The sequence below is a fragment of the Notamacropus eugenii genome, chromosome 1 (assembly GCF_028372415.1).
Source record: "Notamacropus eugenii isolate mMacEug1 chromosome 1, mMacEug1.pri_v2, whole genome shotgun sequence".
Taxonomy (NCBI): Eukaryota; Metazoa; Chordata; class Mammalia; order Diprotodontia; family Macropodidae; genus Notamacropus; species Notamacropus eugenii.
The window spans coordinates 85,458,198-85,483,988 of NC_092872.1; the positions used below are offsets into that span (position 1 = coordinate 85,458,198).

General features: G+C 35.4%; 1 protein-coding gene across 15 annotated transcripts in view; it reads left to right on the top strand.

Annotated features, from left to right (window-relative positions):
* The window catches only part of RBFOX1 (RNA binding fox-1 homolog 1), a 377,245-nt gene that overhangs the window by 326,058 nt on the left and 25,396 nt on the right, over window positions 1–25,791 (top strand). For 8 of the 15 annotated variants that reach the window (XM_072608585.1, XM_072608562.1, XM_072608545.1 and 5 more), the window contains 2 exons: window positions 3,917–3,956; window positions 16,915–16,979. In XM_072608585.1, the coding sequence (XP_072464686.1) occupies window positions 3,917–3,956; window positions 16,915–16,979 (105 nt within the window). Of the gene's footprint in view, window positions 1–3,916; window positions 3,957–12,270; window positions 12,314–16,914; window positions 16,980–25,791 lie in introns of all 15 variants that reach the window. The other 7 variants (XM_072608534.1, XM_072608517.1, XM_072608553.1 and 4 more) reach the window with 1 other exon arrangement.

Genomic DNA, 25,791 nt, shown 5'->3' on the forward strand with positions numbered 1-25,791 from the left:
GTAGAAGTTGAGTTGATAAACTGCAAAAGGGATCCACGTTCTCATCTACTTTACTCATATAGAGTAGGAAAAGGTAGAGTAGGGCATCTGACTTGTGCTTGGGAAGAGCAAAAGAGCATGAACAGGGACCCAGGTGATTATGATTTTGCAGGTAAGATATTTTCCTTTGGCAGATTCTCTCCAGAAAATGAAACTTGTGGCAAAACTCTCTTCCTCACAGGGTCTCTTTAGGTGATTGTTCCAAAGTCCATTGGTTCTTGAACCAATTAGATAGCCTAACTTCAAGGTTTCCTTAATTTGTCTCCTTTTACCAGAGATCTTCTGTCTAGTGGATACCACTCTTTTGGCATATGCACACCTGAAGTATTCATTCATGGAATCAACATGATCATTGCCATCTACTTAACTTTACTTTCATATCTTCTGATGACAAAGCCTAAGTCAAAGGAAATGTATAAGGCCTACTTTCACATGTATAAGCAGAAACTTCTAGGGAGTGTTTCTTTCATGACTCACTAAACTAACTGAGTATGTGCCCTGAGGGCTTAATAATTTAGGTCTGTCGATGTTTTTAAAAGACAATGATAAGGAAAAGGTAGCAGGAGATGTTGGATTCTGGACTTGATTTTCTCCTAACCTCTCTCTGTGTAACTTTCGGTAATGAACTTTGCCTCTAAGTGCCTCACTTTCTCCTTCTGTAATATAGGTATATAAATACCTTAAGGATAATTAAGAAAGATGGTCAGTGTACTTCATGATATCCTAAAAACCAAAGATGAAGTCATTCATTACTTGGCACTTGAAAAATGAAACAAAGTTATTAGAAAACTCAAATGAAATTAATTAAAAGGACACTTTGAAAAAAGTCAAGTACAAAACAAATGTAACTGAGATCTTATCTGGGTACAGATGAGACCATATTCAAGATGGACAAAGCAAATAATTTAGCGATTGTCTCATAATACCGATCAGTGTAGAACAGATAAGAACTTAAGTGAGGCTTTGAACTCCACCACCACCAAACCCCAGTCTCTTTCATTAGCAGTGGGCCTTTTAGCTTAAATGATACCACATCTTTACCCTGTCTTCTTATAAATACAGCATATGAGTTAAAAGAAATGGAAACAGTCCCCAATTTCAGTTAACTTTATGGCATGACCAACATGATAACAAGAACATTGACTCTGAGAATCAGGAAATCTGAGTTCAAGACCAGCGATCTGATCGTGGAGGAGCCATTTTACTCATACAGCTCTGTAATTCTATGGTTCTGTAAAAGGAGTGGAAAACAAAGAAATGGCTAGAGTTTATTGTGTCAGATAGATGCTTGTATTCATGTGAAGTTAAAAAGATGTGAACCTTGAAGGGGTTCATGCATATGAAACCATTATAATACATATTAAAGAATCAAATTTTGGTAATACTGCTTGAAGAATGAATGGGAAAATACCTATTAACATCTGAATGATGTTTCTTCTTTGAATAAAAATAAAGGTGTAATTCTTTACTTTTAGGAGTTGGATTTTGATCTTTTTAAAAAATAATACTTTTTGTAACACCTTACAGTTTTCAAAGCACTTGGAAAACCATATCTCATTTAATAAAATCAGACTGTCAAGAGTTGGAAGGAGGTTTGGAGATAACCTAATCTAACTTTCAGTCTTATTTTAGTAAGTTAGCAATCTGGCTACCATGTGGCTTAACTGAGATTACACCTAAGTCTTAAAATTCGTTCCTAGTCCCATTTCATGTTCTGCCTTATCATTCATATCAGAGATGTATCTGGAAAAGTAGGTAACAATTCTGCTGAGAATACTTTAGGTTCTTTCGTACTCATTATAACTTTATATGCCATCCATTCAACTCAATTCAACAAGCATTTATTAAGTGCCTTCTTTTTACAAACTGTTAGAGATTCAAAGGCATTACAAAGAAGAACACATTTTACCTCAGGGAACTTGTATTCTACTGGGGAAATACAATATTTAAACAAAGAAATAAATACAAGATTTTTTGAGACTGACAAAATACTAGCAATCAGGGGAATTAAGAAAGGCGTCTTCCCCTAGGAGATGATTCTTGAACTGAGCTATGAAGGGAGACTGAGTGGGCAAATATTCTAAACCTAAAGGAAAATCTGTGCATAGTCATGGAGGCAGGAGGAAGAATGCCGAATTCAAAGAATGACTTGTAGACTTAGCTTGACTGGAACAGGGACTACATTATTAGAGGTGATTTCAAAGTAATTTTGTATAACCTCCCGATGCCATGCTTATCACACCTATGATTATTATCAATCACAATTATCAAGAATAAAGTATTTTCATAGTATTTCCTCTGTCTTCTTCCCCAACCCCAGCCCCCACAGCATCCCCAAGTGTTCCCAAACAGAAGTAGAATAAGTTAGAATGGCAATATTTTGGGAGTTTTGAAACCTGAATATAGCTCTGAGCCCCAAACACCTCTGTATGGCTTGTCCTGTTGCCTCATGTCTATTTTGAGGCCCCATAGAATATACTGAGCCTGTTTCAAGAAGGACAAAAGCTATACGCATTTGAATTGCTTTAAAGAGAATTCGGACAACGGTTCACAACATTTTCTATTTCAGTATGTTGGATTGGGAGTTTAAGCTATTTGCTACTTCTCATGTAGGATGCTGAATCTTATTCTTAGAAAATAAAAATAAAAATAGTAGAAAGCCATACCTGACCACCTCATAAGTAAGCCCTGGTAACCCTTTCTACGTTAGTAAAGACAACAGTACATCAGACTTCGTCAGCTCTGAAAAGTCTCCTTTAGACATGCTTTTTAAGTTCTCCTCCAAATCATATACAGAAGCATTCATGTGTTTTATAAAATTTTTTCTAACAGAGTACTGGTTTGGGGATAAAACCAGCTCTGCTGCTGAAATCCAGAAAAGGTACTTTAGTGATCAAGGGCTGATTTTCTATTTAAAATCTGTGTGCTTTAATAGGTTTAACATATCCATCTTCTTTCAGCATCAGGAATCATCTGGAAAAGCCACAGAAAAAGTGAATCCGGTGGGTTCCCTAACTTGTAAAATGCCATTTGGCCCTGAGGTATTAGAATGTATTTGGGGGTCCGTAGCCTGAGCCAGACAAAGAATATTTTAAAACATTCTGTGTCAGGTTTTCTCTAGAGTACAGTAGGCCTTTTCTTGCAGAGACTGTGATTCTGTAAAGGTAGTTTTGTGGAAATTAATTAAAGGACTGAGTTTGTTCTGTAATAATTAGAAGTAGTTCTAAGAGTGTGCAGGTCATTTTTCTTGGAGAAAATTAGAGGTTTGAAGACTGTGTTCTAAATTTACAATGTACAATTTAGGATGAATGATATGTAAATGTGACAAAATGCATATGATCTAGAGGCTAAAAGGAAATTCCTGGGTCTACTGTAGTTTCATATTTTAAAAAATAATTCTGCGTTTTAAAATAAAAATCATTCGGCTGTGTCCCATTACATAGACATAGCTAAATAAGCCACAGTTTCAAGGCACTTATTTGCTAACATTTAATATATTAAGTAGAAAATTTGAGTCTTCGCTGAATGCAAAACTAGCTTTCCAAAGCAGTATTTGTCTAGGTTTCATTTGTTAAAACTCAACAGTTTCTAAATTTAAAATGGATGCATTTCTACATTTCCGTCCTTAAAAACTCAGCAATTTAATATACACTCCACCACCATTCCCTGCTTCTTGGCTAAAACAAATGCAAATTTCATTTTGCCCAGCTAGAGCTATTGATATTCCACCCAACCTCCTTAAGCAATGTGAACATTGTCCCCTTTATACCTTCTTCATTCTTGTGACAAGAATAACCTCACCAGTGCAGGGGTTGGTGTGTTTGCATGTGGAAATGCACTAATATGGATGTTTTTCTTTGTGTGTGCATCCTTGCAGTGTTGTTTACCAGGATGGATTTTATGGTGCAGACATTTATGTAAGTATTCATTGATGTGCACGCTGTCCCTGTACATTCCCGGAGTCATTCTTTTTACAAGTTTGCTATGTAGCTTTATTCTGGGTTTTTTGTTGTTGTTTTTGTTGATTTTTGTTGATTTTTTTCCCTCTATTTCCTTTTCCTGGTCTGTCAAAGAATTGAGGAATCTTTTAGGTTGAAAAACCTTTCCGGATCATCATAGTTATCATGAAGTAATGTAGTTGAGTGAACTCTTCCATCGTATCCAGAATGAATGCAGACTTAAGAAAACATTTCTCTTTTGTGAAATTAACATCTCCTTCACTCCATCAAAATGTGCTCTCCAAAGTTGTTTAATATTGTTCCTTACGCTTACTGTAATATTCAGGACCACCCATGTGATTTTGGTTTCTCATTTGCAGAGTATTTATTTTCATGGCTCTGTTTCCACTTGTATTTATTAGAATAAACATTTAATTACTTATTTGTTGCAACAATAAGAAAAATTAGTGTCTAACAGGGAAACTAGTAGGAAATTGTTCAGTTCTTATCATCAAATAGATTTTAAATCTTAAACCTCAATCTCTGTTCCCTAATCGCTCTACCGCCCCTTTGCCCTCAAATAAAAATAATATCTGATTCTAGAATTCTATTTAAACCTTCCTGCATCCTTTTTTATACCTGGATAGGAGGCTTAAATTAGATAAGATCATAATTAAACCTCTTTTATTGATGCAGAGAGATTTCATCACCTTAATTATTATAGAATCAATCTTTCCCCCAAAATACTGATGAAAGCAAAATGGTATGAATGTTTAAAATTCATTAGGTGGCATTTAAAAGCATTACCAATTTGTATTTTCAATCCCCCAAGAAATCACCTCTAAAATACTTTATAGTTTGCGATATTAAACGAGATACATGATAAACAGTTCACATTTCTGAGAAAGAGTATTTTGATGGAAGAAAGTAAGGACATCATATTTCTTACTTAATCCTTGGTGAACTAAAATGGTTATAATATGAAAAGGTTTTTTTGGTTTTTTTTAGAAATTCATTTAGAAAATGAAATTATCCCACCCTCATTGATCTACATGTTTTTCCCTTATAGATGACATGCATACTCATATAATTTTTGAATTATAAAAATAGCTCAACATAACTGCTTTTTGTTCATCAAATTCCAGCCCATAACAGTAGCTTAACTGCATTTATTCAGTACATTTGTGATCGTGGACATGTCATTGCACTTATCTGAGCCCCATCATCTTCATTGGAATAAAGGGAGGGTTGCATTCAGGGCTTCTTAAACTTTTTCCACTAGTGACCCCCTTCAGTGCTTTTCAAACTGGGGGTCACAACCCCATATTGGGTCACAAGATGACCTCTAATGTCCATTCCTGGTGTAACATTCTCTAATCCTAGAATTTTAAAGGAAGATTCCATTTTTATTAAACACAGAAACTTACTTTCCTTAGACTTAATTTACCTCTTATTTAAAAAAACTGACTACAATTAAAATTTAGATGTGAGATTCTAGTCTCAGAGCCTAGTCTGCTAGCCTTCCTAAAAGAAAGAACAGTAGTGACCTCTTGGAAGCCCATGATCACCTACAATTTTCATCAACGTTCCTTCAAAGTGGAATATTTATATTTTTGTGAAAAGAAACAACATGGAAAATTATTTTTCCAAGATAAAAACCTTGTAAAAATCATTTAGTATATGTTCTCAAAATATGTATATTGATATCTGGATTCATCCTGTTTCCCCTTTTAGGGACCAGGGCGAGCTAGCTTCTTTGATGATTAGGAAAAGAATTTAATGGGAATCCTTCTTTTCAGCACTAAAGTCTGTTATCTACTTGGTGGAAGAAAAATTGGACTGGGAGTCAGTGAATCTGAAGTCTATTAGTATATCTGCTTCTAATTACTTATATCATTGACCTTAGTTTCCTCATTTGTAAAATGAATGTTGAATGAGGAAATCTCTAGCTCTAAGATCCAAAGATTTAATCCTCTAAGACGAGTGTCTTTTCTGCTTTAATGAAGACTTAACATGTTTGTTATTATTTTGTCTAAATCAGAAGTTCTTAACTTTTTTAATATAATGGATCCCTTTGGCAGAATTATTCTAAGAAAATAATACTCTAAATGCACAAAAATAAAACACTAAATGCATAAAATCAAACCAATTCTATCCAAGATTCCCAGACTCCTCCCACCCCCACCCAATCTGTCCATAAATTCTAGATTAAGAACAGTTGCATTAAAGGAAAAAGATCCACTTGACATTGACACACTGGATCAGAAAGTAATCTGAGATGCAAATTACTGGAACAAAGCATTCTAGGCAAAATGGACCTCTTTGTAACTAACAAAATGATATTCACAACTAAAGAACTAGCTTTTTAACAATGAAGAATGAATCTTAGTGTTCGATTTAGGAATATCTGTGTATGCTTTCTCCTGAGGCACAGGTAGGGAGCATGTACCCAAATTCTTTGGTGACTATCTACTAAACCCCCAAAACCCTTTTCCTCCTCTTCCACAAAAAAAAAAAAAAAGTGTTTTCTTTCTCATCTGCGTTACATTTTTCTATCTACCTGCAGTGTCTATCAAAGAGACTTATTGAGGTCTAGGTGTGTAGAAATTAGCAGAGAGCGAATCAACAGATGGTTCAGAATTCATTATGTTCCTGCTGAGCACCAACTTGGATGGATGAGCTTGTAGCTGATCACTGAACAACTAAAGCCCACTTAATAATCATTTAAAATGGTGTGAACAGAAGCTTTTTGAAGGGAAAAAAAAGGATTCTGAAAGGAAAATAATACCATTAAAAAGAGTCAAAAATAGTAAACTCTTTGAGGGAGAAAAACAATTTAAATAGCTAGATGCACTAGTTAGCCCAAGTGTTAGGGAGGGGAGAGTACAGAGAGAATTGCATTAACAAAAGAACAAAGGAAAATGAAATCTGAGAAACAGACAAAAGGCATTTGCCAAAGAAAGAAGGGGTAACACCAAGTGACACCAATAAGGATGCAGGGTCTATTCATGAATGAAAGGCCTGATGCACTTATATTGGAAAAACTTACTCCACATTTCATTCTTCCCATGGAGAATGCTGAATTCCATAATTCATTTTGATTCTAGCCATCCTGAGTTGAGAAAAAGAGAATTACAGTAGGTGAGAGCTTCTCAAAGAGAAGCTAAGCCAAGCCCCAAACTGTCATATCACTGTGATAGAAGTAAGTAGATCATTTTTAAGTCTAGGTCAAATTTTTAGGCATATGGAAATCAAGGAAAATCCCAAACTGCATGGAACTTCTCTTTGAGATAAGCGTTCTTGTTCCTGCAAGTTTTCCCTCAAAACAATGGTATAATATATTTGAGGGAAGCCCTCAGAGGACCAACGTTTCAAAATTCAATTCTGCTGAGTAACTTACTAAGTTTTATTTTTTAGCAAAAAAGTTTATTTTTTTCTTTGATGTTCTAGAGGACTAAGGCCAGCATGGATGCCACTGAATGGCCACTGAGGAAACTGTGGCACCCTCCTATGCCCTACCTCATATATTTCTCCCCTTCTTCCTTTCCCTACCTCATTTATTCCGTTTTCGTTTCTCTTATCCCTTTTTTTTCTCCTTTCCCCCCTATATTCTCTGTGCCTCAAACTTGCCAGTTCCACCTGAGGGTTAAGTAATAAGAGTAACTGTGACATATTTATGGATTCAGTTGTTACAATAAAAGCCAAAAAGACAGATTAAGATCTCTTCCCATTCTTACTTCTCATTGTCTTTTTTATTGTTTCTCTCCTACATTTTTATCTAATATTATTCTTCTTTATTTGGAGGAAAGATTTAAGAGAAACATGATAACTATCTCCAAATACTTGAAGAGTTGTTATGTGGAGGTGATAGAATTGTTCTGTTTGACTCCAAAGAACACTAAAAAATGTGGAGGATAATCAGTGAATCCAAACGAATCAGGAAAAGAAGGGAAGAGAGAAAGGAGGAGAGAAATATTGGGTAAGAGTCAGATTTCAAGTCAGTATAAGAAAGAACTTAGTACTAGTTACCACAGAACCTCATCTGTAAAGTGAGGTCCCATGATATCATCCCATGGATGATCACTGCACTTGCTTCCTAAATCTTATGATTCTGTGAATTAAAGCTATCCAATAGAAAAGGCTGCCTCTGAAGGTAGTGAACTCTCACTTAACAAGTTTGGAAATGATAAAAGCATACTTGCATTGAGTGAAAGATTGGCCTCTCAAATGCCTTTCAAGCCTTAAGAGATTCTGTGCTGTTAGGAATGAGTCAGAGTTTTCATGATTACCATCACCTTATTCAAGGCTTTGAGACATTTTGATGAGCAGTGTGTGAGAGTTACATGTATTAGCTCAGGCTTTTTATTCCAGTTTTTAGATAATCCCCATGATAATAAATGACATTCATACAATGCTTTAAGATTTGCAAAACAACACTTCCCATTCATTATTTGAGTTTCACAGCAACTTTGCGAGACAGATAGCACAAGTATTATCGTTCCTGTTTTACAGAGGAAGAGATTTAGATTCGGAAAAGTCAAGCCCATAGTTAACACAGCTAATGAATGTTGTAGGTAGAATTTGAATCCAAATTTCTGATTCCAAAAACCAGCATTGTGTTCACTCAACGCTGCTTCTTTCCCTGTGAAATTTCCTGCACAGTGACTTACACCAAGTCTTTTGGTTAGCCCAGGAATGGACAGCTTTGGTGGCTGCTGTCAGGGAGTACCCGTACAGTTATCAAGGGCAGATCCGTACAAGGTTTTTTGTTTGTTTGTTTTAGTAGGTTGGCTTTTTTTTTTTCACATGCAGCTAAACTGTCATTTGATGCTGTCACACTTCTGGGGAATATAAAAATTGTATTTTGTATAATATGTGCAAGCATACATTGGTATAAATCTTTATTCTAAATTATTATTTTTTTTTTACAATAGACAGATATTTTCAAATACACTGAAAGAATTTATTATTTTTTTTTCTTTAACTGCTCCCTTTATCCCTAAATGTTGCCAGTTTTACATTTGGATTCACTGGTTGCTTTATAGACCAGGGGGAAAGAAGAATCAGTCTATCTGCGGAAAGGGCTACATGTATAGGAATCAATTCTCTTTGGGGGATATAGTCACATATTTGGCAAGGCTAGAACACAGGGAAAACTATAGGACTGTCAAGTGTTATAGCAATAAGTCAGAATTCTAGGTGATTTGCCTGGATCTCACTGGAGAGAGATGGAATATGTGAATTTTAAAGGGAAAAAGAAGAAAAGATTCCCCCAATGTTCAAAAAAATTAACTGCTTAAAAAGTGAGATAAAGTGAAGTTAAAAAGGTTTTACTAGTAAACATTCTGGTAGAACTTCTATGTTCAGAAGGTTGTTCATTTGGAGCATATGTTATTTGTGGTAGCAATAAAAGAACAGCTAGGAAAAGGAGAGGCAAGGGAGGAAAGTGACAAAGGAAGCGAGAAGTGTTAGGTAAAATAGTGATGTACGGGATAGCAACAGTTTACTGGAGTCATAAAGGTGCCCCCCTTTATAAGACTCTATTATTCAGTTTGCTTTAGAAAGCAGAGGGCATTAAAATTTGCCATCAGTTGGATGAAGTGGGTGTGAGTAGAGAGGAAACTTGTTTGTGATCTTAAAATGGATTTCTTTGCTTCCTGTACCTTGAAACAGCATGACTTCTGAAGCAAGCACTGAATCACTAGATTTGATAAATTGTGGATGGCCCAAAGGGAAGTCTCATGTCAACACTGTTCTTAGGAGTCTGTAGCTTGGGACTTTCTTATACATCATAATAGACTTCTCTTTGATTCATCAGCAGTTAAGATTCATCATCCTTAAACTACAGCTAACATAGACTCAGTTATAACAAATGCTACAGTATAGGGCAGCTTGAATGCAGTGGGTCTGGAGTCAGGAAGACCTGAATTCAAATCTGGGCTTAGACATTTACTGGCTTTGTGATCCTGGGCAAGTCATTTAACCTGGTTTGTCTCAATTTCTTTATCTGTAAAATGAACTGGAGAAGGAAATGGAAACTACTCCAGCATCTTTGCCAGGGGAAACAGAGTTGGACACAGCTAAAAGGAATAAACAACACTAGCGAGCAAATGCTGCTGTAATAAGATTCTAGAACAGTAACATCATAGCATATAAAGTACAGTAGCTTAATAATAGAAAATATTACATAAAATCACATTATCACTCAGAACTTTAGGTTGATGTTGTTGTGTTTGTCCTTCATTCTCAAAGAGGACCATGACATCAAGATGATGACATGGCTTGCAGTTGACTTTGATGTGAGGGAGGAAGGGCTGTGCAAGGTCACCAGCCTCACTTTCTCCTCCTGAGCCATCTGGGTCCAGTGACCAGATATTCATTGGGTTGACTGGAGATGGCCAGGGATGCAGTCTCTCAACCCTGGCCCTTTTAGGCTAAGGCCTTTTCAGGTACTTACTTAGAGTGAGGTAATGTCCATTCAAAGAATAGAAAGAAGTGGAAAGAACATTACAGTTGGAGTCAAAACGTTTGGTTCAAACTCAGCTTCTTATTAAGTAATCTAGGGAAGTCACTTTGCCAGTCTGGGCCTTAGTTTCCTCATTTGTAAAGAAAGGAGGTTTGAACTAGATAATGTCTTAAGATCATCCTGTAATCCTCAAGGCCCTGGTTGACAGCAGTGCTAATTACCATTTTTTAATTCAAGTAATACCTTTCATCCATGGATCTGAGAGCAAGAAGGAGGCCCAGGACCTTAATTGACATAGTAAGACTGAAGGGAGAGGGATAGCTCATCAATAAGCACTAATTCCCTGACCTCTGACCTTACCATAAATTTATTCTACTACATCCAATGTATTGTTATTGTTATTTTAATTCTTTAAAATTATGTTATGCACAAAGTTGTGTGTTAGACACTTGACTTGAGGAGAGAAACACAAACATATAAGATGTGGCTCTTAACTCTCAAGGATCTTACACAAAAGATGTGTTTTGTGGAGACACACAATTTATTCACCTGAAACATTTAACAAGTAGAACAAGACAGGATATTCCTTTATTTTGGTGAAGGAGAAAAATGTAAGAGAATCAGTCAGTACCTCTTAAATGCAAACCTCAAAATTCCTTGACCTCAATATAGATGAGAGGATTGTTCCACTAAATGAAATTAATTTGTGAAAGAAATCCAAAACACAAAAATCAAATATTTTTTAAGACTGAGCTCTATAAGGTACTTACAGTTGGGTATCTGTATTAGACCTTTGAGGGTTTGAGGTAGAATTTCTCCTGCCATGTGAAAAAAAAATAGACCTACACTTAAATATTTTTTTCTGGCCAAAAGATCACCTCCCATTCTATACCACTATGCATAGAAGTCAAAAAAGGAAGCTAGCCAGCATGTGAAAGATGTGTTAGACGTAAATGAAACACTTCCTACAAGCGTGTTCTCCTTTACTGTGAAAGGATATCATTTAATGTCCTTTATGAAAAAGAACTAAATGTAACAGGGCAGGATGGTAACCTCTTTATTTCATCGTATTCTTAGTTTTGAGGTTGAGCCAAATGAATGAAACTTTGGTGGTCTTTTATCAATTTCAGTTTGTTGAATATATATCCAAATATGATTGCACTACTGCTATCATAGCAAGGGCCTAATTAGTGTGAATAAATGAACCCCTTTAAATGGTAGTAGTATTCAAATTTGGACTTCATTTATCTATTCGGCTAAAAACAAACAACTCTATTTTACATAATTATAACTTTGTATAGTGTGAGTTGGAACACATGCCACTACTTCAGGGCACTATTTGTACAAATTTGGACCTCACCAAAATTGTATTGCTTTATTCACAGTAATTAGCCCACAATCTAAAATTCTCAAAGGGTCTTATATGCAACTAAAAACATGAATATGGCTCTTACAAATGAGTAGTTAATATGACCTGTTTAAATATATACTGAGGAATCAGAAGCCATGAAATTGCTGCTTCTTTTTTTTTTTAAAAGCATAGCCATACTGTATATGGCAATTTTATGTGTTTTACATTACTTTTCTTTCTTATGAATTCCCAATTCACATAAAATCACAACAAAGATTCAGAAAATATATTTTTATGTCTTGGCATTTGGTTATCATCGCATCTATCCGCTATGTACGTACAGCTATGTGTAGATTGATCTCTATATTAGTAGAAGCAAACTTGTAAATGAATTGCTCTGGGATTTTGTGTGACTTAAGCATTTTTATTTATTTTATTTTTTGCATTGAAAACATTACATTTCTGTTTCCTTATAGAGTAGTGTATCAAGAGCCTGTGTATGGCAATAAATTACTGCAGGTATGAAGTCCCAACTTGATGGAAAAACTCATCACTTTGACTGTGGATTTGCTGTGAAATCCTACTAACAAGCAAACTATGGGGAGGGGGCCTTTTTTTTCATACAGGCAAAAGAGGAATGACCTAGGCAATGACACTTTCCAGTTTTGATGAATATCTAAAAATTTCCATTTATCTCCTATCACTTAGATCATAGCTATACTGACCCAAATCAGAGCACAAACACTGCAATTACTTCACCTGGCTTCACAACTGAAACTAATCAACACAGTGGGAGATCACCTATCAGTACTCTACACACCAATCAGGATGGATCATTAAAATCTCCAGAAGAAAGTCCACAGCAATGCCCTGCTTAAAGTCGTATTTGCCATATTTTTCCAGTCCTAAAACCAAGGGTTGATTTGGTGATTTTACTGGAGCTGCTCAACAATTCAGGGAACAAAATAGCTTGCTACACTACAGTGATTGGGTGTTTGCCATAGTGGGTGGACTACCCAAATTCAACACGAATAGTTAACTAGTAACCTCAACTGAGCCTCAAGGTCAGCTTAGTTTTCTTGTCCTTTATTGCAGTAGAGCCAAGCACTTTCTGTATCACTCTAACCTGGACCCACATGTTGCTCCAGTTTTCCCAACATTCTTTACCATATTGAAGGAATTAACTGTGTTGGTGGATTTTATTGAAGTTACTGACCTTATATAGGGAAATGAGGTAGTGGAACTTTTAGTGTTTGGCTGCCTGAGGATGCAAAGCTTTTTTCTACTGTCATCCTGAACTGCAGTGAAACCAAAAAATAAAAATAGAGAAAAGAAAATGAAAGTAGGAATTTTAAGACCACTCAAGCTAGTCTTTCTCTGCCAGTTAAAAAATTGGTGATAGCTCAAGCTAAAGATTATTAAACAAATAAAATCATTTTTCATCATAGGAATTTCCAAAGTTCTGGAGAAAATACTCATTTTAAAAGCTTGGGCCCAGGCATGTAGAAGCATGTCATATTCTTAAGACCAAGCTATATAGTTTCAGCAGCTGTCTTTTTCTTTTACTTCCCCCCTCCCCTATCCTCTGCCTACCTGTCTTAAGAAAACCCAGTATATGAAAACTTCAAGTTATTAAACAGATAAATTAGCAGAGCTATACTTCACTTCCTAAAAGGATTCACTTAAGAGTACTTTTAAATAGAAAGATCTCCCTGGTACATCTAGAATATAAATTGATTGGTAACAATTTGAGCCATATAAACGAGTGCATTATCCCTAAGGCCCCTAATGTACAAAATGAAGTCCAAATGTACAAATGAAGCCCCTAATGTACAAAATGAATTTTTAATACTGAAGGCTTCTACTGAATTATGTTATAGTTTTTAGGACCTGATAGAACAGATTCAGATTTCCTTTTTCTCCCCCTAGATAACCCATGTAATTTCCATTACTCAAGGCACCAGAGCAAAGGTGTCAAATTTGCATCTGCAGATAGCAAGAAACTAAGGGCCACAGGACCCAGATTAAAATGTATTGGGGAAATGTTTAACAGAATATATAAAACTACAGTACAACATAGTTATTATTAACTTGTGATTTTCTAAGTCAATATGTGGCCCACAGGAAACTATTTATCTTGGAGTTTGATACTCCTTCACTAAAGTATATGAAATTAACTTTCCAAATGGGCTCCTAGTAGTCTTACTATAACTATCAGTTGCTCTAGGGAGAAATGGACGAACTTGACTTTTGATGTTTCTACATAGGATTTCATAATTAAACACTTCAAAATAGCTAGAACTTGATATTTCTTCAAGAGCATCTGAGAAATAAGTGTTATAAAGCAACAGTACAAAATTAAAGTCAGCATTCTGCATTCTCTCGTTTTTCTGTATTGTATCTGACATCAGCCAAAAAAAAAAAAGAAAAAGAAAAAACAAACCACAAGTGTTAAAGGATGTCATTTATTTTGAAGAACCAATTCTATGAGAAAATAGCCTGGCCATTGGGTATTTAGGAACTCTCCTTCTATGGAACCTTGAAAGAGCTCTAGTTATGCTCAGTGAGCTACAAAATATGAGGCAATAAAACTGATTAGAGTCACCTGTTAGAGAAGCAAATTAAAGTAATTTGTAATTTTTTGATCATTTTACAGTATGTGCACATGTACACTGAGTTAATGCACAAATATGTCATGCTCTTAATAGGAATTTCATAGGAAAAAAATTAAAAGAAAGAATTTTTCAAAATGCAGGCATCAAGGTTCCTAGTCATTTAATCCTCCTCCCTCCCCGCTTCATTACGTCTCAGTTATCAACTAGACTTATAGTCAAGACCAAAATATACTTCTCTTGTTTTAGACCCATTGTCTCTTTAAGACTTTTATAAATTGTTGCCTTGACTTATGAGTGAGAGATTCTTTGAATAGACTTCTAAGAAACAAAGGATCTAATTCATTGCTCTGTCTTATGGAAAGCCAGAAATGTCTCCTAGCATGACCATATCCGTTAAATATGGCTGAAGGACTCCATTAAAAATTTCCAAAGGGCTGTATTCATTGAATAGAAGGACCACGAATATATTGGCATAGATGTTGTATATAGTCTGAACATGCCAACACAGGTCAGGTAATCTATTTTCAGGCATTTTCAAGATATTAGCTTTTGCCACTCCCATCTTTGTCAGTGTTGTTGACTCACATCGCTACCAGCTTAGAAGGAAGGGACACATAAATTCTAAGTATTATTGCAGAGATGCGGGGCCATAAAAATATTTACTGAGCTATTATACTCATTGAATCACGATTTCTGAGACATGAGAGTGCTGGTGGAAAAAATTTACCAGAAAAATATATTTTAGAAGCTCACATCCTCAAATGTATCTCATTATTAATGCCTCCCAGAAATCTACTATTCAATTCTTGGCCTAACCTGACTTTCAAAACATTTGCTTGTGTACTTGCTCCTTGGTTGTACAATATAAAAGTTGAGAAACAGCTTTAAAAACTCTAAATCTCTGCATCCCTATCCCGTAATGTGACATTTGGCAGAACATTTGGCTTTTTACCAGTATGAGAAGTGCTTTGGTTTTATGATATTTGATTCAGACCTGGAACAAACTGGTCAGCTAATGTTATTCCAGTTTCTGATCCTTGATTGGAAGGCAAATTGTTTTAGTCACACAGTGGTCTCTTGGACCTTTTCTCTTAACCTCCTTTTTCTTGTTTTTAATGTGGGTATCTTTGTCCCAAATTACCAATAGTCCCCCACCAAAATGACTTAATGGGATATTTTTAAGGTGCCCCAGAAAAAGGACTTCTTTCACTATAACCAAGTATTCAGTATATCTATTAGCACACACATACAAAAAAAAAAAACCATATAAATTTACCCAAATAACTTGGAGTTAGGGAAAGAAGGGAAAGCTGCTTGAAAAAAGAAACCATTTCTCATGAAATTTAAGAGTGTCTTGTTTCAGCTCTGAGGGTCTGCAAAGGTGGTATTTAATGCATGGCAATCGCCATTACATTCTAGTTTAAAATTTGCTCCCCAAACAAGTTGAACTAACATACCCTGAAGAAATAGCATGATTTTTACTTAAGAGTAGCTTCCATATTTCACTTCTAATCCATCCCCAACTTGATACAGCAATTGAGAGCCAGAAGCATTCCCCATAGAATACCTGCTAATTTGGACTCCCCTGCCCTGATTCAGTATGAGAGCCCCTCTGACCTAAGTACTGTAGGTATGGCCTGGCCAATGACTGGCCATCAGATACTGGTAGGGAAAGGTATGTCATCCCAGCAGTGAGTCGTATTTGTTGGGCACAGCCCACAATGCCAGAGAATTATAGGATGATGAATTATCATTAGAATCTGAGTGGTCTTTGTGTTAGCTATGGAGACTAGGTCCCATTTGTTAATTGTGCTAAGATCATTTGGAAATGGCTGATGTATCACCATGGTCTATTGAGCAAGAAGGTCTGCTGTTTTCACAGTTTGATAAATCAATGCATCACTGCTCACAATTTCTTTCAAATACATACATTCACTTGTCCTCTTTGCTTAGTTGAACAGCTGCAATTACTGTTACGTACAAGTGAATGTTAATTATTTTCACATTCCTTCACAATAATGATTTTATTTACAAATTAGAAGACTTTATCACGTTTTCAACATAAAACAAATACACTGGTTGAATCAGTGATATGTCATGGTATGTGACTTATCATTGGCTGAAAATGTTAATTAAAATAAACTTTCCATACTGAATGTGAGAAATGTTGACTAAACAGGATTATCATTTACACATAAGGATAATTATTTAATATCCTTTTAAAATGTTTACAGGAAAGTTTAATAGAAAACTTGCATCCAAAGATAGATATCCTTTAGATAGATTTAAAGCTTAAACCTTGACATGCAAATGGGGTTGATACTAAACTACTTAACTGTCTAGTGTGATTATTACTTATACCTCTCTGTATTTACTTTAAATTAACCTTGTAGTTAGAATGATAGTATTTGTGTAATAGTCCTTCGAGCATTGCTTCAGTGTCTGTCAGCTAATAATGCTTTCGATGTTTTTGCTTTCCTCAAATCAAACTTGTTGTTTTTTTAGGGTGGTTATGCTGCCTACCGGTATGCCCAACCTGCCACCGCCACTGCGGCTGCCTACAGTGACAGGTAAGTCCTCTCTTATTACTGATAAGGACTTGTACATTTATGAAATGGATGGGAAAGGATATTATACCTTGATTTTGGCGAAGCTGCATGAGTGATAGGGAAAACACAGAAAAGTTCAGTTGTATGGATACTGCTTATTATAGAGCTATAAAAGAGAAGTATGAATGCTTTAGCCAGATAAATTCTAGGTCTCTGTCATAACTCATTAGGCAGAGATGGTCTGTGTCCCTTAACACACTCTCCAGATCTCTCCACACACACACGTACATATCACACACACACACACACACACACACACACACACACACACACACAGTCTACCACCAACATTATTTTATGGATTCATAAACTCAGAGTTGAAAGGCACCTTCAAGATCAGTATTATCTTGTCTGACCTCCTCATTTTACAGATGAGGAAATTTAGACCCAGAAAAGTTAAGTGTCTTGTCAAAGGTCACATAACAAGGGTTAATAGTAATAGTTATTTGTCTAGCGCTGAAGCAGAAAGTGGAAGACAATCATTCAGGTAGTGAGCTATTTTTCAAGTCATTTCCCTTTTGCATCAGGACAAAGATTTCCTTCACTATGTATTTTAAATTTAGGAGTCAAACAAAAGGACTCAGATCTCAAGCTGAGGCAGGGGGAGGGAAGGGATGTGAGGTATAAAGAGGGGGTTTATGTAGCATTCAAAGGAAAATGGACTGGTTTTGGTCATGCTCAGACATTATTCAGAAGAATGTGTCAGAATCTGCCTGAAGTTAGAGACAGTCCTAGGATTGATGTCAAAACACAGTAAGGGTAAGGTTGCGTGTGTGTGTGTGTGTGTGTGTGTGTGTGTGTGTGTGTGTGAGAGAGAGAGAGAGAGAGAGAGAGAGAGAGAGAGAGAGAGAGAGAGAGAGAGAGAGGGACAGAGGGACAGAGAGACAGAGAGAGAGAGAGACAGAGAGAGAAGGACAAAAGAGGAAACGGAAAGAGGGAGAAGAGAAAAATGTGGAGAGAAAAAGGTAGAGCAGGAGGACAAAACGGGGCAACGAAAGAGAGAGGAGAGGAGAGAAGAGGAGAGAGAGAGAGAGAGAGAGAGAGAGAGAGAGAGAGAGAGAGAGAGAGAGAGAGAGAGAGATTGATTGAGGAGTTACTGTAGAGTCAGTAGAGTCAGTGGCATAAGTAGGAAGTCAGCAGTAATTTTTGTATCCATCGCCATAACACAACAGATCCCCTGGACAACTGTATTTCAATTAAATGCTATTCGTCGATTCCATTTTCTGAGAACACATTGTGAATGTTAAAAATGCTCTGCATGCTTAGTTGCCATAAAGAGTGCTTCTTCTGGTAATGACTTTTTTTTAATTAAACAATGTTTCATGAATAAATAAAAAATTGCATGTGTGGCTGAGGCATGCTGTATCTATCAGACAGGTAAGCAAGTGACTTTATATGACATTCCTGAACCAGTAACATCAGCAGCAGGCGCTGCTCTCTCTTTACGCCTGGCCTGTCGTCTCTCAGTTCCTTCATAAGGTTAACAGTGACGTGCTTTATCAGTAGTTTTCATTCCATTTTCACAAAGGTCTGTTGTTAGCATGTTGCAGCTACAGTATTCTTGTGTGATCTTATAAAGCCAGATTATAAATATAAAGCTATATTTCAGCAATCACAAAAATTATTTTTTTAAAAAAGCCATTTAGACAGCTACAGTTCAGATCTCACTATCTCTTGGAACATAGAGTGTTGTTGGTTTGGGCTCTTTTCCTCCTTTCTGCCCCCTGCCCCCAACCCCAGAAGAAAGTTTTCAAGGTTATAGGAACCTCCAAAGAAAGCAAACAGTTGTCAGGATGCAGTTCTAAATGAATAAACCAAAAAAACCCCAATCATATGCCAAAGGTAAAATATCAAATTTTAAATATACTTCTGTCTTCAGTATTTTTTGACGTTGGAAGACAGACAGGGTCAACAAGGCTAATTAAGGTGATGGTGAAATTGACAGACTCAAGATAGCTCTATAAATGAAAAGATTCAGTGAGATTACAGTTGGCACACAGAAAAATTTTCATGTTATCAATCATTAGTAATGCACTAAAACCCTAAATTACTTTATGGCAATATATCTAGTATGCTAAATTTTCAAATACTCACATTGTATGTAATTATAATGATAATAATTTCAGACTTCTGTATAATTATAACATTCTTCAGTGTATTTATTTCTGTGAGTTTTATCCACGGTCTCAGAATAAGTGTATACTTGACCTTATCTCCCTCCCAGTTGAATAAGGTTAACTATAAATCTGCAAGTTAATTGCTTTCTTCTATGACAGCTTCTTAAACATTTTAAAGTAAATAATGTAACGTTTTTCTCTTATGGAATTATTTGACAATTTGGACACCTCAAACTGCACTTGCCTCCTACAAATTAAAGTTTTCATTAATTTTATAAAGGACAGGGATTTGTGAATTTTTGTGTAAAGTAGTTTCTTATTTGGTTTAGATATATTTATTACCCATACATATCACTGGACAATGGCCCTTAATTTTAGATTGGTAAAGTTTGAGTATGTAACTCCTACTTTAGTGTAGAAGTTTTAGTTCAGAAAAACACTGGAATATTCTCTCATCTGTGTAACAGTCCTTTTTTGTTGTTCAAATAATAGGCAGGTCTTGCACATTTGGTCTAATTGATTGCTTTTGATATTGAATATAAATCCCGATTTAACTTATTCTTTAACATAATACTTACAGCACATGAAAATATAACATCAAGGCAAATGCAATGGATGGTACCCTAAATTGCCATGAAAAGATCATTCTTAAAATGCTATATATGATGTGGTTTGTAAAGTGTATGTATGTGTGACAAATTGTAAGGCTACATTTGGTGACACGTTGTCCTTAGCAAAGGAATAGGAAAAGGGAGGCCTATTTGGACAAGATAAGTATTTGGGGGAAAATGTGAGATTAATAAAATAATTCGTGAATTTGGATGCAACACACAAAGTTATTCAGCAATATCTACTCTAGAATTTTCTCTTTGTCTCCTTATACAAGGTGTCCTAAAAGTCTGTTAAAGCTTAAAACCATACCACAACTTTGGGGACACTGTGTATAATGTACCTTTGTCCAGAAAAATATCAGTAATGAGAAGCAACTAAGACAGAAGAGACTCAAGCGGGGTAGGAGAGAAAATTCTAAAGAAACAAAAAATCTTTTAACATTAGAGAGATGAAGAAATGAAGAAGGCTTTGATAATATCTACTGGTTAGCAGTAGAATAAAGACAGACACCTGCCATCATGTGAACTATTAACAAATTAACTCTGGCATTTACCCTGTAATCATACATCACTCTCTGTGACTTCTTGAGAAGGAGAGATCTGTGCTGAAGATTATCGTTTCCCATTGAGGCAAATTTTACCTTTTATCAGCACAAAGTCCTCATCAAATTAAAGATTCTGGGACTTTGAAGAAATTGGACTATCATTTTCTTGGAACTATTCAAAAGGCTCTTGAGACAAGCACCTCACAGATTCTCCACAACAGTCTTTAGTTAACAGATCACATGATATTGACCTGAGGCATTCTTAGTGGCTCTGAGACTTTGTCTGTAAGAAGGAAGATGTCCCTGTTTGGGCAAAGATTAATATATAATAGAGGGCTGGTTGGCATAATCAAATTTTAGGGTTCATGGAAGAACTTAAGGGGCCTATAAAAACATCTTTTCCTTGGAATGTAAAAAGCATTTGATAAGTATCCAATCTCACCCAAGCAAACAGTTATTTCTTATGTATTTCAAGTGTGATTTAAGGAAAACTGGCAAAGCTATCAAATTAGATTTTTTTGTGAGACAACCAGTCAAAGCATGGCGAAGGGGTGTATTGTCATTTGTCATTGCATGTTCACTTGATGTTGCTAGAATGTCTGTAATGCTGTACTGGGTTTGACAGGTCCATCACATTAGCTCAATGAATGGCTTGCTTGAATTAAGCCCAAAGGCAGGCATATTTTTTTATTGATTGGCTATTGGTTCTGTGTTTTATGACTTGATTGTTGTTATGTATTTGAGCAAAGAAAAGTTTCCCGCATAATGAGTTTTGCCAGCTGTATCTGGGTAAATGTATATGATGTGTACATGCTTTCCAAATACACATTTTCTTACCTGAAAGGCAAATAGACTTTACACTTGCCCTGTATGAGATAACAATAATATATATAATGAAATGTCCCTACATATATGGACATATCACACTTAAAGCATAATATATACATGGCTTTATCCCTAGAAAAATGTAGATTGTTAGTTTTCTACAAGAATTAATGATAAACCTGTTCTATTAATAGAGAACCATTGAGCTAATTGGGATCTTAGGGTAGCCACAAGCGAGTTCTTTTGCTTAAAACATATGCTATACTTCTTTTAAAACCTCATAAGCATGTAATCCATTTCTGAATACCAACCATCTTTTAGCACACTGCTGTGGGGAAGTACATCACTGTCTTCTTCAGGCTTGTTATAACTAATCCCATGTGAAATATAGATCAAGTAAATTTTTTGTATAGGTTTTCTGACAGCATAGTGGAACTCCAAGTAAATACTGCAACCTCAAGAATCCCACTACTGCCTTCATCTTTAAACTACAGATGTGTTTTCAAAGATACACACAGACACACACAGACACACACACCCCTAGCTGATCATCTCTTGCAAGAAGTACTACTCAGTAATGATTATTTTTTTAATTAGAGCTATTAAGTCTGAATAGTCATGACTGAGTTAACTTTTAGTTGTTAAGATATATATCTAAGTCCGAGACTCCTTTAGCAGTTCTTTATTAAGTGAATTTAATTGAATCAAGTCTTGGAAGCAGAAGAGAATTTCCTGGCAAATCCTTTTGCTCATCAAGTAGATTTTTTTCTTGGAGGAAAAATTCCTTGAGAGGTAGCTGGGGACCAAGCTAGATAATCAGCATTTCTGCTAAGGATCAGTCCTAATCTTTGAATCACTAAGATATGTGCCCTAAGCAAGTAGACCCTTTGCTCTCTCAGTACTTGTGATTTTAGATCATGTAGGAGGAAAAAAATATACTGGGGAAATGAACACCCAAAATAAGCACACATTCCCCTTATGCTTCCCTAAGCCAAGAATCTAACTGATAAAAATAGATGAGATTCGAGTTGATTTCCATTAATGTGAACTGTTCTTTTATATAATTTAGGCTTATATTTCTTTTAGACATGAACAAATAATAGAGAAATGCAGTTGTTAAAATAGACAGCCTGATAATTTCATTTCAAATGAAATCCCATTTCATTTGGGGTCCTTATAAAATGATATATACTAAAAATTTAGGAGTTGACAGCATATAAAACATAATAGCATCTTCAGTGGAAAAGTTAATTTACCATTTAAGATTTTTGTGGAAAGATTAATTTTTTAAATTGTTATACTTTAAACATTTAATGGGTATACTTTTTATGCTATACAGCAGAGTAAAGAATATTCAAGCTGTGAGATTAAGTTAATGAGAATGGGCCAATCAGCTTAGACAAAGAAGTGAAACTCCATTATCGTTAGGGGCGTCTCTCTTTTTTTTTTTAATAAACCCCTAACCTGTTGACCTAGGATGAAAAGTTGAAAGGATTCCCATGAAGTTCTGTTCCCGTCTAACTCCCACTACTTTAGTCCAAAAGGGGGTTTACTCCGATTAAACAGGAGAAAGAAGGAAATGACCTATATTACAATTCTTTATAAATGACCAGTACTGAGAACTGTTGGCATACTTCAATGGAAATTCCAGTTCATCTGGAGTCTGATGTATAACAGAATCGCATTGAAACTTCATAGCAAGAAGGAAAACAACCAAAACTTGACAAGAGTCCATTGGACTATATGCCAAAGTCTGATTTCATTTGAAAGAAGATTCAGTTGTTCAGCATCAAAGAATACAATGGATCTAAGCCTTAATAAAACAAAACAAACAAAAAGTCACAGAAGCTTTGGATAGGGAATGCCATCTTAGATTCTAACCTATGATACATTTACCAGGCAAAGATTGCTCCTCCAATTCCATTTTGTTAGTAGTTTTTGTTATGTTCAATGATACTCATTTAAATTCCAGGATTATACAAATCAAAATGCCATGTCAAGTTGCAATAACATCATAGCAGAAACTTCAAGCCACTGCTTCAGTATGAACATATAGGTGAATGGATTATCATGTCCAAAGTCATATTGGATCATCAGTAAAAATCATATAAACAAGTTTCAATGACTATTTACATAACTGATCTCCTTCATTCACCTTTTGAAAGTAGAAAGTGAAGCCAGTTATTACAGAGGATTTCAGTAGACATTCAGTGATATCCTGTAGTGCACTTGAAGTTTCCTGCTCAGAATTATCCAAGTTGAGGAAAATAAAGCTATTTTTACCACTTTGTAGTTTATGTAAGGGAGCCCTTTGAAGAAAGATTTTTTGTTGTGATTGAATAGTAGAGGATTTTATTTTCTGTATTGCAGATGTAGATTCAAGATGGATGCATTTCAGCTCCTTATATTTCCTTGCACCCACAGCAGTGAATATATTGTAGGATATAAGTAATGAAAGTAAACTTCTAGGTCACTGAAGACCTTCCTCACCTACTTTCTAATCAGGATATACTTTTTGCTAAAAATTCAGCTCTATAATAAAAAGCTGACTTTTCCATTTTGGGGCAGGACATCAGGGCATTCATGCAAATTGACATAGATCAGGTTACATTGTTGAGAGACTTGTCTGTAAATATTATTTATAATTAGTACCTTGTTTAATGTGATAGATACGTTTCTAAAAAGTTGAATGTCAGTCAATTCATAGTTTAGGGAAAGTTATTATTTAAATTAACCCTATAGAAAACCCTTTGGTAAATGAATATTATTTTTGTAGCATGAATAATCTCTTTGCAACTTATCTGTTTTCTCAAATGTGGATTTTCCTGCTTTATTTTTCCTTCAGAGGGTTAGAGACCTATGTTGTCCTTCCCATGCATGCAATTTCTTTTCACCAAGTAGAAAATGAATACAGGGGTTGTATGTTTTTCTTACCTAACCATAGCCCTGCTTTTTGTTTTTCATCTTGAAATTCAGAATCACCTAAAGTATTTCACAGCAATGAGAATTACTCAATGAAATCTATTTTCTGAGTAAAATTCTACAATAAGAATTTAAATGGCACTGAAAGAGAAGAAAAATAAAAAGTATAATTAAATAATATGCTGAAAATAGCCTATGTTCATTTTTCTTTAAATTTCTTGCTTTTGTATCTTAAAGACTAAGTGCTACTCAAGCCTCTATGATCACCAGTGAATTTGTTTCCTGGATTTCTTCCATATATATTTCTTTAAAAAAGAAAAGAAAAGAAAAAGTACTAGAGTCCATGTTTCAAGAACAAACTAATTATACATCTGCCCCATAATCTAGAATGGTTTCTTAACAATTAAAGAGGACTTTTTAAAAAAATATAATAGTCAACAGACTGAGCCAACATGGAATTAGGGAGATATTCCAAGAGATTCTAACCCAACAGACCAAATCTGTCACAGTCAAGTGGATCAGCATTTTCCCAGTGATAGAACAAGCCATAATATCTTCTTTAATCATGTCAGAGTCTAATAATACAACGTTTTTTGGACAGGTAATTGATTTTATAGACCACAAATAAACAAATAAAACATTTTTAAGTATTCTGAGGCAGAATTCTTCAGGTATGAAGGTTTTAGAAGCAGGTAATTATTTGGAATCCCATGTAGTAGGCAGGTTTAGGAAGGCAGGCTGACTAGAGCTCTTCTAGGATGAGATCAGTCAAATGCAGCCATTTTAGATGAGTTAGTTACATTTGAAGGAAAGAACATAAGAGAGAAGTAATTCAACACATTGAAGGGGAAGAAATGAGCAGGAGAATGGTAGCTCAGAGACCATTGTGAGGATATGATAATATTAAAAAAAACATCTGAGGCTTCTAGAGATTTCTGATGACTTGCTTTTTGTCAAGTAACAAGTCAGCATATGTAAGTTGAATTACTTTTTTTTTAGATAGAATACAACTTTTTAAATTCCAGTTTTCCTTCTAAATAAAAATGTGTATTACTGCTACGTAAGCTCCTCCTCTGTAGATATTTATCAAAACTTCATTGTAGCAATTAAATGAATATGCACACATGTTACATTTTTTAAAAAAATTGTTGTGGCCACTGAAATGCACCACAATGTTGCCATGTGTCTTAGACAGTTTTTATGACTCTCTGTAACCAAAATCAATAAATAAAATAAGACCATCCCCTTGTAGCTGACCTTCTGGTACTAAGCATTTTCATTTTAGCTAGACTGTTTCTCAGATAACAAATACCCAAGACTGACATCAGGCCCCTCCCTGCATAAAGTCTTTCCATTTTAATAGGTCCTGTTAAACTATGTGCTACTTTGGTAGTAGTCTTTAAGGCCTCACAAGAATCTCCAAACCAGGAAAGCCACTGGAATAAGACTTCTTGGAAGATGTACACACATATACTGGCAATTTAATTTTTTTTGGTTTTGCTGATTTCTGTTTGAATGTTAGCCTCTTAAAAATTTTCTCAATAATTACATAGCACATGCATGTAGACACTGTGAAGCAGAAAACGAGTGACCTTTCATAGCATTTTCCATGGCTTGGATCATAATGATTGATTCCTTTGGAGTTAGACACTCATCAAACCTGTGATTCATTTCATATTCTACTGAAAAAGCAAAAGTGACTAGAATTAGAAGATTTATCGGGTAGTAAATTCACTTAATAATAAAGGTCTAT